The sequence below is a fragment of the Fundulus heteroclitus genome, chromosome 2, assembly GCF_011125445.2.
Source record: "Fundulus heteroclitus isolate FHET01 chromosome 2, MU-UCD_Fhet_4.1, whole genome shotgun sequence".
In the NCBI taxonomy this organism is placed as follows: domain Eukaryota; kingdom Metazoa; phylum Chordata; class Actinopteri; order Cyprinodontiformes; family Fundulidae; genus Fundulus; species Fundulus heteroclitus.
Window position 1 is genome coordinate 31961543 of NC_046362.1, and position 16164 is coordinate 31977706.

Sequence of the window (16164 nt, forward strand, 5' to 3'; positions counted from 1 at the left end):
TTTTTGGTTATGATTAAAAGAAAAGATAACATAAAGTTGTTCAGAAATTGCATAGTGGTTTGTTGGGCTTGAATAAAGCACCTTTTTATAGTCTGAACCATCCATTCATCTGAATTAAGGTAAACCGTACAGAAGTGGTCAGTGAGAAGGCGCTATGGTTGCAGCGTTAACCCTGAAAGATGCCTATGCTCACAAATGTACCAGGTATGGCTCTGATTGGTCCAGATCTTTGAGCTTCAGATAGAAATAGATGCATTTTTGTTATTGGAAATCTCAGGAGGATTTCCGCTGATTCACAAGGTAATCCACCTTGTCCATGTTGCTGGGAAACCTGCGGAGGCTAAAGTACCGTCAATTCTGTGCTCTCAGGACAGACGGCGGTAATCTCCAACTGTCGTAGCTGCAGACGATGATAAATGTGATTATTTTAGCCCGTAATCTGCTTTATGCTGTACAGAAAGTTGACACAACCACACCGAAGTCCACTTTTAGTCCATTAAATACACTGATCCTTTAGGAGACTGAGTCATGCAATTAAATAAATGTGAAGTCGTAGTATATAGTAGTAGAAAAAACTTTAGCGGGGAGATTTTTTTTTTTTCAATTGCTATTACTGAGGATGTGGTACCATGTAGAAGAGGTGCAGATGCGAATTTATGTGAGAGATCAGAACCCAGTTTTTACCTGGTCCATCCCTCCATCGATTCATCCGTCCATCCCTCCATCCATTGTCTATAACTGCTTCTACCTGAGAACAGTTTAGAGAGACCGGTTAATATGACAGTCATGTTTTTGGACCGGGCCGTGGGAGGGAGCTGGAGTACCCAGAGAGAACCCACTCAAGCATGTGGAGAACATTCAAACTCCATGCAGAAAGATTCCAGACCAGGATTCAAACCCAGGACCTTGTTGCTAAAAGGCAACAGTGCTACCAACTATGCTACCAGTTTAACCAAATAATATATTGTCTGCAGCTGTTTAGATTTTTTTTTTTTTTTTTTTTTTTTTTTTGTAGGTTATCGGCCAAAACAGTAATGTTTATATTGATATGGACCCAAATCTTCAAATCGGTGCATCCCTAGATTACATTTTTAGCATCACAATGATAGCAAACATGACGACGAGAATAGAACCGCTCCCACATCAACCGTTCGTGACTGAACCAAAAACGGTTCGGGCCAATCACGTTGCAGTATTATGATTTAAGGCGGGACATACAGCTGTGATGAAAGCGAAAGCTGCTAAGCACAACCAGCAGAAACATGACAGCGCAGGACGCGCAGCTGCTGCTATCACATCTGTCTGGTCAGAATCCACGTTTTCATCTTTCAAAGAAGAACAGTAAGCAGTGCCTTGACCGGCGTAACTTGTTGTGGTTTCTCATGGTGCCTGCGGCTTTAATTTTCATTTGATACCGTGATTGGCTAAAACCAACCTTTGGTAGGAGGGCTCTAAGTTCTGCTCCTTACCCCAAACGGATTTGAGTGCTACACATTATCAATCTGGCTGGCCAGGTTACCACAACAAATCCAATAATACGTTCAAAGCAAGAAAATAATTGTCATACGAGAAAAATTGGAGATTTGTTAATCTGACAATTATTTTATGAAATACTGCTGAGGCAGATGATCTTTTGGAGGGCAGAGGGCAGTATGCATCCCAGTTATTACACCGTTTGTTTTTGTTTTTTTCTCTGAATAATTAGTTGTTCTGCTGAACTATGAAGGACAAATGTCAGATGATTTGTTAAAAGTTGTGGTTTGTGTAGAAGTTTGAGGGCCAGAAAAGGTTTTAGATTTGCTTCTGATCCAACTCTGCTGATATGAATAGTTGAAGCAGCTGCTCAACTTGCCACCAAGTTGCGAAACCTTTTGCTCTTTTTCCAAAAATGTTAACATCTCACCATGTTCTTGTGAACCCGGTATGATATATATATCTTCTCAGCTCATGGGCTGGATTTATCGTCACACCCTTACTGATGGTCAGTCTATTTAAATCAAGTGTGTTCAAGCTAGAAGAAGGCCAAACCAGGGACCGTACTCCTCTGGCCCGACGTGATCTGGAGGAGCTTCTGTCCCAGATGGACCTTAAAGTAGGGCTGTACGATTTCAACAAAAATCTAAAGTCCGATAGATTTCAACCATAATTACGATTGCAATTTAATTTTGACTTTTCTCTGCTTTAACCAAAAACAACAAAAATAGCCTGTAGATAAAGATGTTTGCAAACAAGGATTATTTAAAACAAGAGATTTGACTGTTTTTCTTAATCAGAACATTATTTTAGAGAATAGCTTGTTGAGTTGGACATCAATCCTTGTTAAAAAATTAAGTGCAACCAACAAACACGTCTATGTATTAAACAGTTTCAGTGCTACTCAATGCTATGGTGAGATTCCCAAAAGTTTCTGGTAAAAAATTCTGATTATATAAACTCTAAAACAAATAATAAAATTTGATTACCTCACTGCTGCAACTCTCTTCCCTTCCATGTGGAGATTTGGAAATTGTTTTTTTTTTTATTGCGATAAAATTGCAAATTTGATTAATTGTGCAGCCCTACTTTCAAACACATTGTTCTCGTTATGTTTTCTGTCTGAGAGACTGGAAAAGCGGTAGATGAATAAAAAGTAAAATTACAAAACAGCGAGATAAAGATGTGATTGTTTTATCCTGCAAGGTAGGCGTATGCAGGATGTGAAATACAACGGACAAATAATGGGATAAAAGACTCTAGATAGAGACTTTGGACAATGAAAGAGAAGCTAAAGAAAAGCCAGCAGGGAGAGCGTGTCGAGCCAAACCACAAGTGAATTTCTGGGCAGTTAGGGGGGAAAATGCAGAGACTCCCTGTTCTGTGAGCTATTATTTCATCCATACCAAAAGGTTATTACTCGGTGAAGAAGAGTAGCTTTACTGGTCGCTTTGAGCCACAGCTATTGCCACAACCAAATATGTGCCGAGTCAGACAGTCCTCCACCTCCGAACACCATCCTCTTGTTCTTCTGTCGATCCTCTGCCCTACAGGCAGCGAGGAATAAATGGAAGCAGATGAAACGGCCTTATGCGACGCTGGTCGGCATCTCTGGGGAATCTCCCTCGCCGCTCATTTATATAGAAGCACACACGCACAAAGGCGCGCACAGATCGGCTCGTCCTCTGTGGACCGGCCTAATTAGAAGCAGAAGTGGAGCTGAGCAATCAGCCTGAAAGAACTAATGAGTTCATCCGACTGAAACGAAGCCAGGAAGACGAGCAGCTCCCTCCAAAAGCATTGAGCCTCTTTGTAACCATTGGAAGGGAATAAAACCGTTTGTCTACGAGGCCGAGCCCGAGGACATTACGTCTGGCTGCAAGAACCTTGGAAGTTGGAAACGTTTGGAAAAAGTTTGATATCTGCAGGTTCCAGTGCGGCCTGTCACATCTCAGCTTTTAAATGAGGCGACATCCCTCCGCGATAGGTTTGACTTATCTGACTACATAAAAGATTACAGCTGCTTTCTGTTTAGACTAGAGGAGGCTGAATAAAAGCAGATGTAGAATAGGCCGCGCGCTGCCAAGAAGTCACACAGCAGAGCTTTTACAAACTCCACTGCTGCAAAGCAAGACCATAATTACAGTTTACACAAGGGGCATGCAGAGGAGGTTTCCAAGTCCACTCTTCTGTTATCCATTTTCCGAGAATCTGTTTGTCTTTTAACAACCAATGGGAATAGAGCTTACACCTAAAAGATTTGATAGGTTTACTCATTTTAACGGGTTCTGGTTGATCAAATCATGGTCAGTTTTGAGTTTTGCACAACACATTCCTGACGAACATGTTGGTTACAGCTGTTTTAAAAAAAAAAAAACTTCATATGGCTTAAACAAAGAAACAAAGCAGTTACCAAACTCCGAGTACGTCTTGAAAACTCATCAAAGCAAAAGCTAAATGCAGTCAGAACAACTTTTTATTGAAAGAATAAAGTGAAAAATTACCTAAAGTTACTGTGTGGCTCACTGCATTGTAATGCGTTTTTTTTTTTATGGTCTTTGACGAAGACGAGGAGAAGCGATGTCCAGATGATAAAAAGGTTCTTGTTAAGGAGGAAGAGCTGCACGGCCATCTGCTGAGAGGCGGCCAGCTTGAAGTTGGTGCTTGCAGCTAACATCACGATATTACTTCAACAGCGTACTCATGACAACTGCTTCATTTTCAATTTAGTTTGATAGATTTAAAATAAAATGAAACAAATACATTGCTCATTTAGAAAAAAAAAACTGAATCACATTTAGTCACTTTAGGTTTGTCCATCCATCCATTTTCTAACACGTCTATCCCTTGTAGGGTCACAAGGGGTGCTGGTGCCTACCTCCAGCTGTCAATGGGTGAGAGGCGGAGTTTACCTGGACAGATCGCCAGTCTGTCGCAGGGCAACACAGACAAACAGGACAAACAACCATTCTCACACACACACTCACACCTAAGGAGAATTTAGAGAGGCCAATTAACCTAACAGTCATGCAGAAAGACCCAGGGCAAGGTTAAGACTTGAACCCAGGACGTTCTTGCTGCAACAACGCTACCCCATACGCTACTGTGCAGCCCACTTGAGGTTTGTCTAATGTAGTTATACTAAACTGCAGAATCAGTCCCTTTCTTACAAATGTCACCAAGTTTTCCTGAAGTACAAGTTTATTACAAAAAAAAACCAAGCACTCCATGGCTAGTGAGGAGATTGAGAAATATAGCATCTGGAAGTGAAAAAAACTTACAATAGATAAACTAACAATGAAAACTAATAATGAAAGTAGCAGGTGGATAAACCAGTGCTTTCACTTTCCCTTTAGCCAGGAACAGGATTCATTGTGAAACTGACTGTCAGAGCAGAAATAACTGAGTGGGAGAGGATGAGCTTTAACGTTTAAAAAATAAATATTCATAAATGTATTGGTCTCTAGACCCACCACCTCACAGTCATGTCTTACTATCATTTGTATTCATCCATTTCCATGACCTAAACCTGACCCGAAACCTAACCATTACCAGTACATGCCAAACCTAAACTAAGTTCAGACCTTAAACATAACCCCTACCCCGTATTGTCCACTTTGTGTTGTGAGGACATGGCAAAATGTCCTCACAACACAAAATGGTTGTTTGTTTGTTGAAAGTGGATCCACACAGTCATAGCTAGACGTGTCCACACGCAGCCAAGCAAGATGTAGCATTACAGCCTCAGCACATTTATCCTGTGGGTAAATTGTGCAATTCCTGAAGTAAAATATAAAAATACAATAACTTAGGCTGCCTACTTGGATCATATTTAAATTTTGTTTCTATTTCCTCACTTGGTCACCGCTTTGGTTACCAAGCCTTCGGTAAATGTAGGCATCATTCAGACTTTTAAAGTCTGGCCAAGAACTGGTTCAGATGTGATTTACTGCAACAGAAAGTTGCTTAACTACGCTGGGATTATCCGTTAGTGAAAACTGTATCAGATCTGATTATTAGTGACACCGTGGCTTTACAGAAAAGACATCCTCTTTCCCGTGACCCTCACGTATAAACACAGGAACGCTTTCACACTCACTCACTTACTCTAAACCACTTACGTCTGCAGAAAAGCTCCCGTTCCTTGTTGGTGTGGGTGATGTGGTTTGGTTGGTTGGCCTTGGCCCGTTTCCTCAACATAGCTCCCCGCCCAGTCTTGTGTTCTGAGTCATGCATAAAGTAATGTACACAGGGGCATGCAGGGGCTTATGCACGCTGCAGCCTCCTCTGCATCTGCAGATCCGTGATTGATCTCTTCTTTTTGATTCCTGTTGAGTCAAAGACATTGTGGTGCTTTGCAGGCTTTTCACCAGGCTGTACCACACAGCCGTGCGGCTAAACCCAGATTAACACTGAATAACACCAGCTAGCACTATTTCTGTTGTTAAATAGCTTAAAAAAATGCAAATAAGTGTTTAAATTATAGAGCTGCGAAAAAAAAGTATTGGCCCCCACAGACTTTTTTCTTCTTTTTCGTGAAACCTAAATGCTTCAGATCATCAAAAACCCCGCCCTCCAGACAAGTTTTAAAAAATGCCAACAAAGTCGGCAGTGCCAAGAGACCCTGAGGGGTGGGGCTAAGTGTGGCTGCGGTTAGGACAGGGGAAAGTGACATTTTGAAACATGGTGTAACCGGGGCGACGCTAATTGATTTCCCATGTTTCGGTCTGTTGAGGTGGAGGATTGTACACCCCACTTGTCACCGGAGCATGAGGAAGTTTTGTGGACCCCAACGAGCCTGAGCGTTATCAGCGGTGGAAGACAGAATGGGTGCAGTTTCTCAGTAAAGTGATTTCGGCAGCGTCATTGCTGACCTGGGCTAACGTTCAATGCCGTAAAAAACGCTAAACACCACCAATCAATGCTACCAATGCTCGTGATATTGTCTCCTGAGTCTGACTCGCTACGGGGGGCATGTGACTGAGATGTTTTTAATCCCCAAACGCTGGGTTATAATGATGAAAGCATGTACTGTTTGAACCAAAATGGAAAATTCAACTTTATTGGCCACCATTCAACCCTCGGAGGGCATCACTAAGACGGTTATAAGACAAATATTGCAGAACTAAACAAGTTCCAATGAAAATGTGAAAAATACACCGTAACATTAAATTAGCACCCTTAGGCCCAGTTTATACAGTTTATCTGTAAAAAAAGTTAATTTTGGGTTGAGTTACACTTTAAGTTCGCAAATTCATAGTTGGACATTGAGTCTTCTGCTAGAGACCAGCATTTGTAGCAACCAGCGAGCTTCAGGTCAATTGTCATTGAAACTCCCATGGAGGCAGTCACTTCCCATTGGAGTGATTTTGAGGGGCTTGCCACTTCCTGGAAGGGTTACCTCTGTTCCATGTTTTCTCCCATTTTTGTATAATAGTTTAGAAATCCATCAGGCTGAAGTCCAGCCTGATGGATTGTCAATAACTTTGTTTCTCATCTGTTGTTGCATTTTGGATTGGGGCATGATGTGTTGCTTTAGCTGTTTTAGTCGACTTCATGTTGTCATACAGGTTCTATTTATGATTTGTTGCTGGCAAGGATGATCAGCATTAAGTGTGGCTTGTAAAATCAAACTTGGCTTTTAAAAAAATAATCAGTCAATTCAACAAGTTTGACAGTTTTCATGCAGAGCCAGGTTGGTTAGGAAGCTCTCTTCAGTCAAATCATCATTTAACAGTTTATTTTATTTTTTTATTTACTGAGGTTATCTTTGTCTGATGTTAAAGTCGAAACATTAAAGTGTGATAAAACAAAAATCGAATTAACCTAGGGCAAGTATTTGTTTATACAGCTCTATACATATTTTGGATGGTACCAGTTGAGTTCATTGGTTTAATCTCTTTACATTTCACCCAAAATTCCCCTCTTTCTGGTTAGAAACATATCTCTCTCTTCTTGTAGCATACACTCAAAATGAATATCTCGCTCCACGTTCAAGAATGACCTCATCTCCTCAGAGTGTCGTCTCAGGTTTCATTCGGAGCAGACAGACTCGGCGTCCAACTCAAACACGCACTCAGAAAGGCTCCTGCCCTGTTTTAGCCATCATCACAAGAAGAGTATAAGACCAGACGCAGGAGGAAACGGTGAGGAGATAAAGCCTCCGTGCAGAGGGGGAAGTGGGGGGATAGCAGTGAGGCCGCTGTGGGGACGGGAGGCTGCAGGACCAAATTTGGAAAGTGAATCCATCACATCAGAGCAAAAGCCCCCTCTTTATTGTACAAACAGCCAACTGGCCCAGCTCACATCTGTACTTGTTTTTCTTTGACTTGTTTCTCTTACACACTCAACTCTTTGATATAACATTAGGAAAATGCAACTACAGATATTTCAGTGTTCATTTAAAAACTGGAAAGGATTGAAAGGCTCTTTGGTTAGGATTGTAGTTTGTAGCAACTTACCTCTCTATTGACTAGCCTTTATTGGGTAGATAATGGATACCCACAGCTGGTGAAACCATAAATGTGCCTCTGCTGTCTGTAGGCATTAATCAGCTGCCTTTTCTTGGCTTATGTTGATGAACTTGGAATAGTTAATCTACTCCTGATGTTGTCTAAACTGGTGTTGCTCTGGTCCTTTTCTTTTGAAAATCCGCATCTACACCAGCTATGGGTGATTCCTCACCTTGAAAGCCAGGGATCTGCATGTTTTTTATTTGTGTACCTGTTCCTGCACCCCTGGTTCTGTGGTTCAGTCTGTCATAAAAGGTTCTGCAGGGGCCTGCCGCCTGACTATGGCTCATTCATTGCTGTCAGGTGTAATCAGTCAAAGGAACATCTCAAAGATGCATTACGTCCCCCAATACTGGGCTGCTTGGGATTCAAATCAAAGCTGCTATAATACCTGTGCTTTGCCAGTAGGGGGCGATAATATCAATAATTACACCAAACTCTCTGTAATACCTGTGTTCTGCCAGTAGGGGGTGATAATATCAATAATTACACCAAAATCTCTGTAATACCTGTGCTCTTCCAGTAGAGGGCGATATCAATAATTACACCAAACTCTCTGTAATACCTTTCCAAAAAAATTAAAAAAAACAAAACAACTGGACTTTTTTCCAAAGTTTGAAGACGTCGGAAAAAAATCCAATTGTTTTTGTTTTGTTTTTTTACTTTTTTGGAATGACCATGACCTGGATGACTGAGAATCTTAACCAGCATATTGCACGCCTCTCTGTAATACCTGTGCTCTGCCAGTAGGGGGTGATAATATCAACAATGACATCAATATCTCTGTAATACATGTGCTCCACATCAATATTAACAACATCAAAAGGTCTCCTGCCCGAACTAACAGATATTTTTGCTAGATGGCGATTTTCTGTTGCATTTCAACTTCTTGTCCACGTCATGCAAGGAAACGTTTTGCAGAGAAAAGCTTAAAAAAAAAGAAGCTCTTCAAAGTGACGATTACTCTGCGTCGACGTACAGAACCGGTGTTGTTCATCACTTGGTTTGCTAAGATCCAGATTCGCAGTGGAACAACTTTTGTTGCTTTTTTTGTGATTAAGTTTTAGCCAAGCACCACTGTAGCTCTACTCAGGGTCTTCTATAACCCGACTCACGACAGATGGATTTCGTTCTGCAGAGCTCCACACATCCATCTGGAATCGCTTCACTGGAGATGTATTTCAGAAGGAGGGGCCTTACTGACGTGCTACAAGCTCTTGCCAAACCCGGTCTGTAGACAGAGTAGTTGGACTACACTGCCCTGTTTCTAACATAAGGCCAAAATAGATGTAACTTTTATATTTAATTAACTTAATTGGATGGTTGTTGCTAGCGCGTACTGCCTTACTTGAATGCACTTCTAGTTTAGACATTACAGCCAGGCAGTCTTGTAGACTACTCAGGGGTCCTATCAGGTAGTGACACGGTGTACCGTAATGCTCCTAATATCCACTGAGTGGAGCGGCTTCGTTGCTAACCAAAGTCCTACTTACACATTTTAACAGATTTTTGAGTGCATTGTACCACATAAAATCAGTCAGTAATCACAACGGTAATTATATATAATACGCATCATTAGCGACTGTGGCTTGATAGGTTGAGTAGTCGTCTGGCAACCAGAAGGTTGTGGGTTCGATTCCAGCTTCCCCTTGCCACATGTCGATGTGCCCTTGGGCAAGGAACTTAACCCCAAGTTGCCTACCGAGCTGCGTCTCGGTGTATAAACGTGTGTGCGTTAGTGAGAGCGACTGGGTGAATGTGGCTATAGTGTACAGCGCTTTGGGTGGTCAGCATGACTGGAAAAGCGCTATATAAGTTCAGTCCATTTACCATTACCATTTACCATTAATTTTTAATAAAATGTAAGGAATTTAAATGCGCCTTATAGTCCAAACATACGGTATATATTTGAACCAATCCGGTCCTCTACTACCTCGACAGCGTCGGCTTTGGGCACTGCTCAGTCAGCGCTCTGAGCCCAGCGGCTCACACTGATAAGTCTCTGGCCAGCTGGGCTCCAAAAGACTCCCTCAACCTCCGGGGATGAGGGGGGTGAAAATCCTCCACCTCAAAAGAATGAACCGGGACGTAACTACCCGCATATCTCTGCTAACTTGCCATGATTCAACATGGCAAATCAAGCTAGCTGCTGCTCTCCCCCCCATCGAACTGTTGTGGGAGCAGCTTGACCGTACGATGCGTAAGAAGTGTCCATCAAGCCAATCCAACTAGTGGACTGGCTTGATGGGCACAGATTGACAGAATGCCAAAGGTTTGCAAGCCTACAGTTGCTGCAGATGGAGGCCTTTTTATTATTATTTGCAGTACACAACTTTATTTCTAACCTGATCAATCTCTTGACTATATTTTCCATACATTTTGCAGCTCGTTTGATTAATAAAATGTGAGTTTTCTGGGTAAACGGTTGCGCGATGGTGTAAGTCATAGTTAAGTTATATAAAAACAAGGATATAAGGGAACAATAACATTAAAGATATTTTTACAGTTGGATTTTAAAAGTGTCCAAGCAAACCCTCCCACAATTCCCTGTACCCCTTAGCTTGTAGCTCTGTAGGAGGAACAACCAGGAGATTCTTGACTTGAGATGGAAGACTGTGAGCAGCAGAGCTTTCGGTTAAAAGCTGACAGATAACCAGGAGCCTGACTATTCAGAGCCCTGCAGGCGGGAACAAGGGCTTTAAACCACATTCTACAATCATCTGGGTGTCAGCATAGGGAGTAAAAGACCGGGATGATATCAGATGGTTTACTAGATTCAGTAAGAAGTCTGCCTGCTGCGTTCGGAGCAGCTTCCAGGCGTGATATTGATGATCTGTCCAGACCGGTGTAACGAGCACCAGGACCCCGATTTACCCTCCACTCTAATATTTACTTCTGAAACAGGAATATATATATATATATATATATATATATATATATATATATATATATATATATATATATATATATATATATATATATATATATATATATATATATATATATATATATGCTATACGTTAACAGAACTGTTTATTCTCTCGCCCATCCGCAGTGAAATACATCCGCGAGGTGTCTCCGCTCTTCAAGAAGCCGTCGCTGGTCGCCGACCTGCCGTGGGACGGCGTCCGCCCGCAGTCGCCGAGCTACAGCGGCAGTGAAGACTCCGGCTCGCCCAAACACAGCAGCTCCTCGTCCACGTCCAAAGACCGCAAGGTCATCAGCCTGAAGATGTGCTTCATCAGCAGGAACCTCACCATGCCCGACCTGGAAAACAGGTTTGTTGTCACGCTGAGGGAGAAATACCTGAGGATGTGGGAGGGTCGGGTGTGGCCGGGTGTGGGGTTGGTTCCTGCGGCTTTCTCCTGTTCATCAGATCGGAATGCTTGTATTTGTCAAACATTAAGAGCGGGAAGATAATATCCTCCTCTGACCTCGTTGATCTAAAAATCACTGGAGTCAGCCTCCCCTGTGTGGGATGGTGTTGCTCTTCTTTATTGCTCACGGAGAATATCTGCTATCACGAACTGTAATGTGTGAGCGAGGGCAGAAAAGTTGAGCTGTTTCCGTAGCTGCAGGTCATCCGCTTTGTGAGGAACTATGCTGCTATTGTAGACCTATGGACATCCCTGAATTCAACGTGGTTTGGTTTTTCTTTCCTCTTAATGACATTAACTGGAGGCTGGTGGCAGGATCTAATGAACGGGGTTAACTGGGGTGGTTGATTTATTTTTTTTTATCAGCAGGACATGCAGCAAAGACAAGGAAGCTTTAAGTTCTAACTGTATTCTCTCTTAATGCTAAAGTAAGTAGCTAATCTGTCTTTCTTTTCATGTCTTGACAATTTTGTTAATATGTTTAAACAGAATAAACATATTTCTAAAGAATAAAAATTGGTCATTTAAATTTATTTGTCATAAAATAAATAAAAATGTGTGAGCATGTTAACATGTCTGATAAAATAATAAAGTAGTTTTAGATTGATTTTAGTAGATGGTTAATAAAATGTCCTTCTACCAGCTTAGAAAGTCACCCTCTTGGATGCCGGTGATGTCCCCCAACAGGAAGTTAGTTTGTTTTGTTCCTGTTTGTCTGTTTAAATCTTCCTTTCACTCAAACTCATCACGTGTCTGTGTGCATTTCCAGTCTGCAGAACAATCTCTCTGTTCTGAACTAGTGCTCAGAGATTTGTGGCTGATTTCCAGGTTCAGATTTTTGTTAAACTCTGACCTTCAGATACCAATTTTAACTACTTTTTATTGTTCTCTATAATAACTAAAATCGATGAGGTTTAACATGTTTTTTTTTCCACGCCTTCATGCTGCGATTAATAGTCATTAAATGTTTGCATTAGAAGCAGAAGTGTGTGTGAGAGTCGTTGTATAAATAAACTTTGCTAAATGATAACTTTAGACATTTTAAACTGCCTTCAGCATCTCCTGATTCACGATTAGCGTAATTGGCGCCGTTAGTGATGCTAACTGTAGACAGAAGTGTTTGTGTATTCCGTTGAGCAAGATGAGCCTTACCAGCGTTTTCAAACGCAGCACAAACAGGCCGACAGCTCAGATATATAAAACTAAGCAGTAAAAACAAGGAGGAAGTTATATTTAAGACTTTTAGAGACCTTTAAAACCATGATTTAAATAAATTGCTAAAGAATGCAGTAGCCTAGAATCCTGAACTTCTGCCGTACCGCGCAGGCTGCTGGAGCTGCACTCCCCGGACGGCCAGCACACCGTGGTGCTCCGCTGTAAAGACGGAGCCACAGCCAACTCCTGGTTCACTGCCATACACACCAACATAGCCGCCCTGCTGCCGCAGACCCTGGCACACATCAACGCCTACCTGGGGGCTTCATCTGCAGCCTCCACACACCCCCACCTTAAACACATCGGCTGGCTGGCTGAACAGGTACGATCTGCAGTGAATTTCCTGCTCCTGGTTTTAGAGAAGCAGTAGTTTCTCTAAAACCAGGAGCATCTTTGGGTTAACAATGGGAAAAGTTATGTGCAATTTTTTGAGTTTTATTTGTTCATTCATTGAACTTTTTTCATTTTCTTCCTCTAATTTTCCACCCATGCGTTGCTAAAGAATCAAGTTTCTTTTTCCTGATTAAATCTGTAGTGTGTGTGTGTATATGAGAGATAAATTTACCCACTGGGCGTTAGACGTGGCGTAAAATGAAATGAATCCCTGCAGGCCAGACGACATCTGCTGTAAAAAAAAAACGTGCACTAAAAACATGTTCTCTGAAACAATAAGTAGGGCTGAAACAATTCATCGACTCGCTTGCAAGACACTCCTCAAGGGAACGTTTTTGATTTGCCGCTCCGCTGAATCCTCGTCCCTCTGTATTACGCCGCGCTCATGGTGTAGCATCATCTGTCACAAAACGAGCTCGTGCTTAATTACGTGAAATGGAGGAAGAGGAAAGATCTCTAAACCAAAGGAAAAAGCAGATCCTTTGGGATCATATCGAACTTTTTGGGGAAAAAATATGAGCTCTGCTTTAAAACTGAATTAGCAACATTCCCTGAAAACTCAGTTTTCACAATGTGACCAAGTAGCAGACGCAGCGTCCGGCATGAAGTTAGAAAGGAGCTCCAACAATGAGCAGAACACCTCGTTTATTTTTGCTGGGGTTGTCATTAATAATCACATTTCAAACTGGATAGCAATATTAGGAAAAATACTGATTTTTCAACACCACAGCAATATTTTGAAGGCACAGTTATTTCTGGTTTAGAGCAGTAAACATGATTTATTACAATAAGACCATACTTTAACTTCTTAATTTAAAGGTACAGGACAATTCAGCCCTCCATTACAAAAATATTCAATTTAAAGTGTCACTTCACTATTTTGCAAAACAGTAGACAAGATAACAGTTTAATAGTTAATATTCTTTATGAAAGCATTTACCATTGATTCTGTGGTAATTATTATGTTATTATACAGTAATTTCTTATTTTTAGCATGCCACTGTGGGCTTCCTTTTGCCTAAGGCTGGACGATAAATCGATTTAATCGATTTAATATAAATTTAAAATTTTTTAAGATTTCACTTTTGGAAAGTCAAGATTTTATTTTGCAATGGAATAGTATGCAATGCTGAATATATGTTTAGGAAAATATATTAAAATGAGGAAACATTTTTACCCTAAGACAAGACGTTTTCATTTATTACTTTATGAATTTTTTTTAAAGTTAGTTTGAAGTTACAGAAGTGAAGTGAAGCCTGTTTTTATCTCTTTGTGTAGCAGCAAACATTTAGTCATATTTTCATTGTGTACAGCGGCAGGACAGCCATCTTGTTTTACCAGCATGTTTCACAGCTTGGATTTAGTTGCACTTTGAATTCAGATGAAATGCTCAACATAAAAGCAAGTTTTTTTTTTTTTTTTTTTTTTTACAGTATTTTTTTACTTTCTTTTTGTGAAACAAAAAGGAGGGAAGAAAAACTATCGGATTTGGGTATATTTGTAACATCAGAGATTTTATTTTTAAGCCATATCGCCCAGCTGTACGACAGATAAAGGATCCTTCTATACAAAAACAAACCTGGATTTGCTGCATACCGACGCCTTTTTTACCTTGTAAACAAGGATCTGGTTCATGCAAATATTTTAAGCAGCAAACCTGCACAATTTCTGTCTTTCTAGTAATTTTGCACAATATTTTCTTTACTGATAAAAAGCAGCAGGACTACAGGTTCCTACTTTTATTTTCTGGTCTAATTGTCAGCTTCAGTCTGGCTCCACCAGAACCCGTGTTGTTGTTATTAGACAATTGAATGCCTTTACAACTAAATGGAGAAGTAATGGAGGAGGGGGAAACGGTACTGGTTTGTTGTGTTGCTTCACTGTTCAGCAGTTGACTGAGCCCTCAGATTATTATAATTATTATATTTATGCAACAGAGCGTTCCATAATTAGGAACTTCATACCTGGGGAGCACATCTCGACTGGGGAGCTCAGACCGACAGCACCGCCGTTGGGCTGCAACGGTCTGTGAAGCTAATATTTATATGAAATGTTATTGTCTTTATATCTTTGAGTAGAAATAAATGTTGTTGGTGACAAATCCCTAAATGAAGCGCGAAAAAGTAAAGAAGACACATACATAAATAAATAAATAAAATGTATATTAAAATTGCATATCAACTAAAAGGTATTAGACCCGATTAAATGTGAAATGGACTGAATTTATATAGCTCTTTTCCAGTCACACTGACCCCTGACAGCGTTTTACACTGTAGCCTGACACAAGTCAGTTTAGTTTCTTCAGGGTTCCCGCGGATCCTTAAAAAGTCTTAAAAGGCATTGAATTCTGTATTATAAAACTAAGGCCTTAATTGGCATTAAAATGTCTTAAATTAGTCTTTCTTAGGTCTTAAAATTGTTACCAGGTCATAAATAGGATTTCATTTTTGTAATCCTTACCAAACGGTAAAATAATTGACACGATTATATATTTTTTAATTTACCAAACGGCTCAATGTAACCATTATAGGTTCCATCCCGATAGCGGAACCAATAAAAACTGTTGTGGCCGGACCATAGCTGCGAAAAAGAGTTGACACTGGTTATGTTGTGGTTTTTAAAACTGATTTATAGTTTATTTTAGTAGGGAACAAAACAAAGTTTGTGAATTCAGTTCAGTAGTTGATAAAAATATATCTGTAATTTGTGTGTTTTTTTAGCTTTCTTCCTATATGGAATGTTTTTCAAAATGTTAAACATGTCTACTGGGCCAGAAAGTAATGGTTTATGTTAAAATAAACATTTGGGTGAAGTTGTCGCAACCAGGTTTATCTTGTTTATCGTCAAGTTGGTCTTAACTTTTTATTTCAAGTGGCATTAAAAAGGTCTTAAAAAGTCTTGAATTTCACTTGCCTTATGCCGTAGGAACACTGTTTCTTAGCTTAATAAAGTCTCACTAAAATATCCCACTAAACGGTGAATTCGAAGCTTTACGGTGTTGGCCTTTTTAAACGCTCTTTAACTTCCTGTATAAGTGATTAGCGCTGTTAGCGGGACAAGCATGACAGAAATAGCAGATTTTCTCTGTGTGTTCGCCAGAGAGTTTAGATCTGGTTAATTAGCTATTTCCAAAAGACAGGCCGAGGCTGATTGCACCCCAGGCGCCGCACGGTGGCAGCCCATTGCTCCCCAAG

The 16164-nt window shown here is 40.7% G+C and overlaps 1 protein-coding gene across 1 annotated transcript in view; it reads left to right on the top strand.

The window, feature by feature from the left end:
- Positions 1-16164, top strand: part of sntb2 (syntrophin, beta 2) — a 46925-nt gene that overhangs the window by 15904 nt on the left and 14857 nt on the right. The window contains exons 2-3 of the mRNA XM_012867630.3: positions 11041-11263; positions 12689-12899. Coding sequence (XP_012723084.2) covers positions 11041-11263; positions 12689-12899 — 434 coding nt within the window. The remainder of the gene's footprint in view (positions 1-11040; positions 11264-12688; positions 12900-16164) is intronic.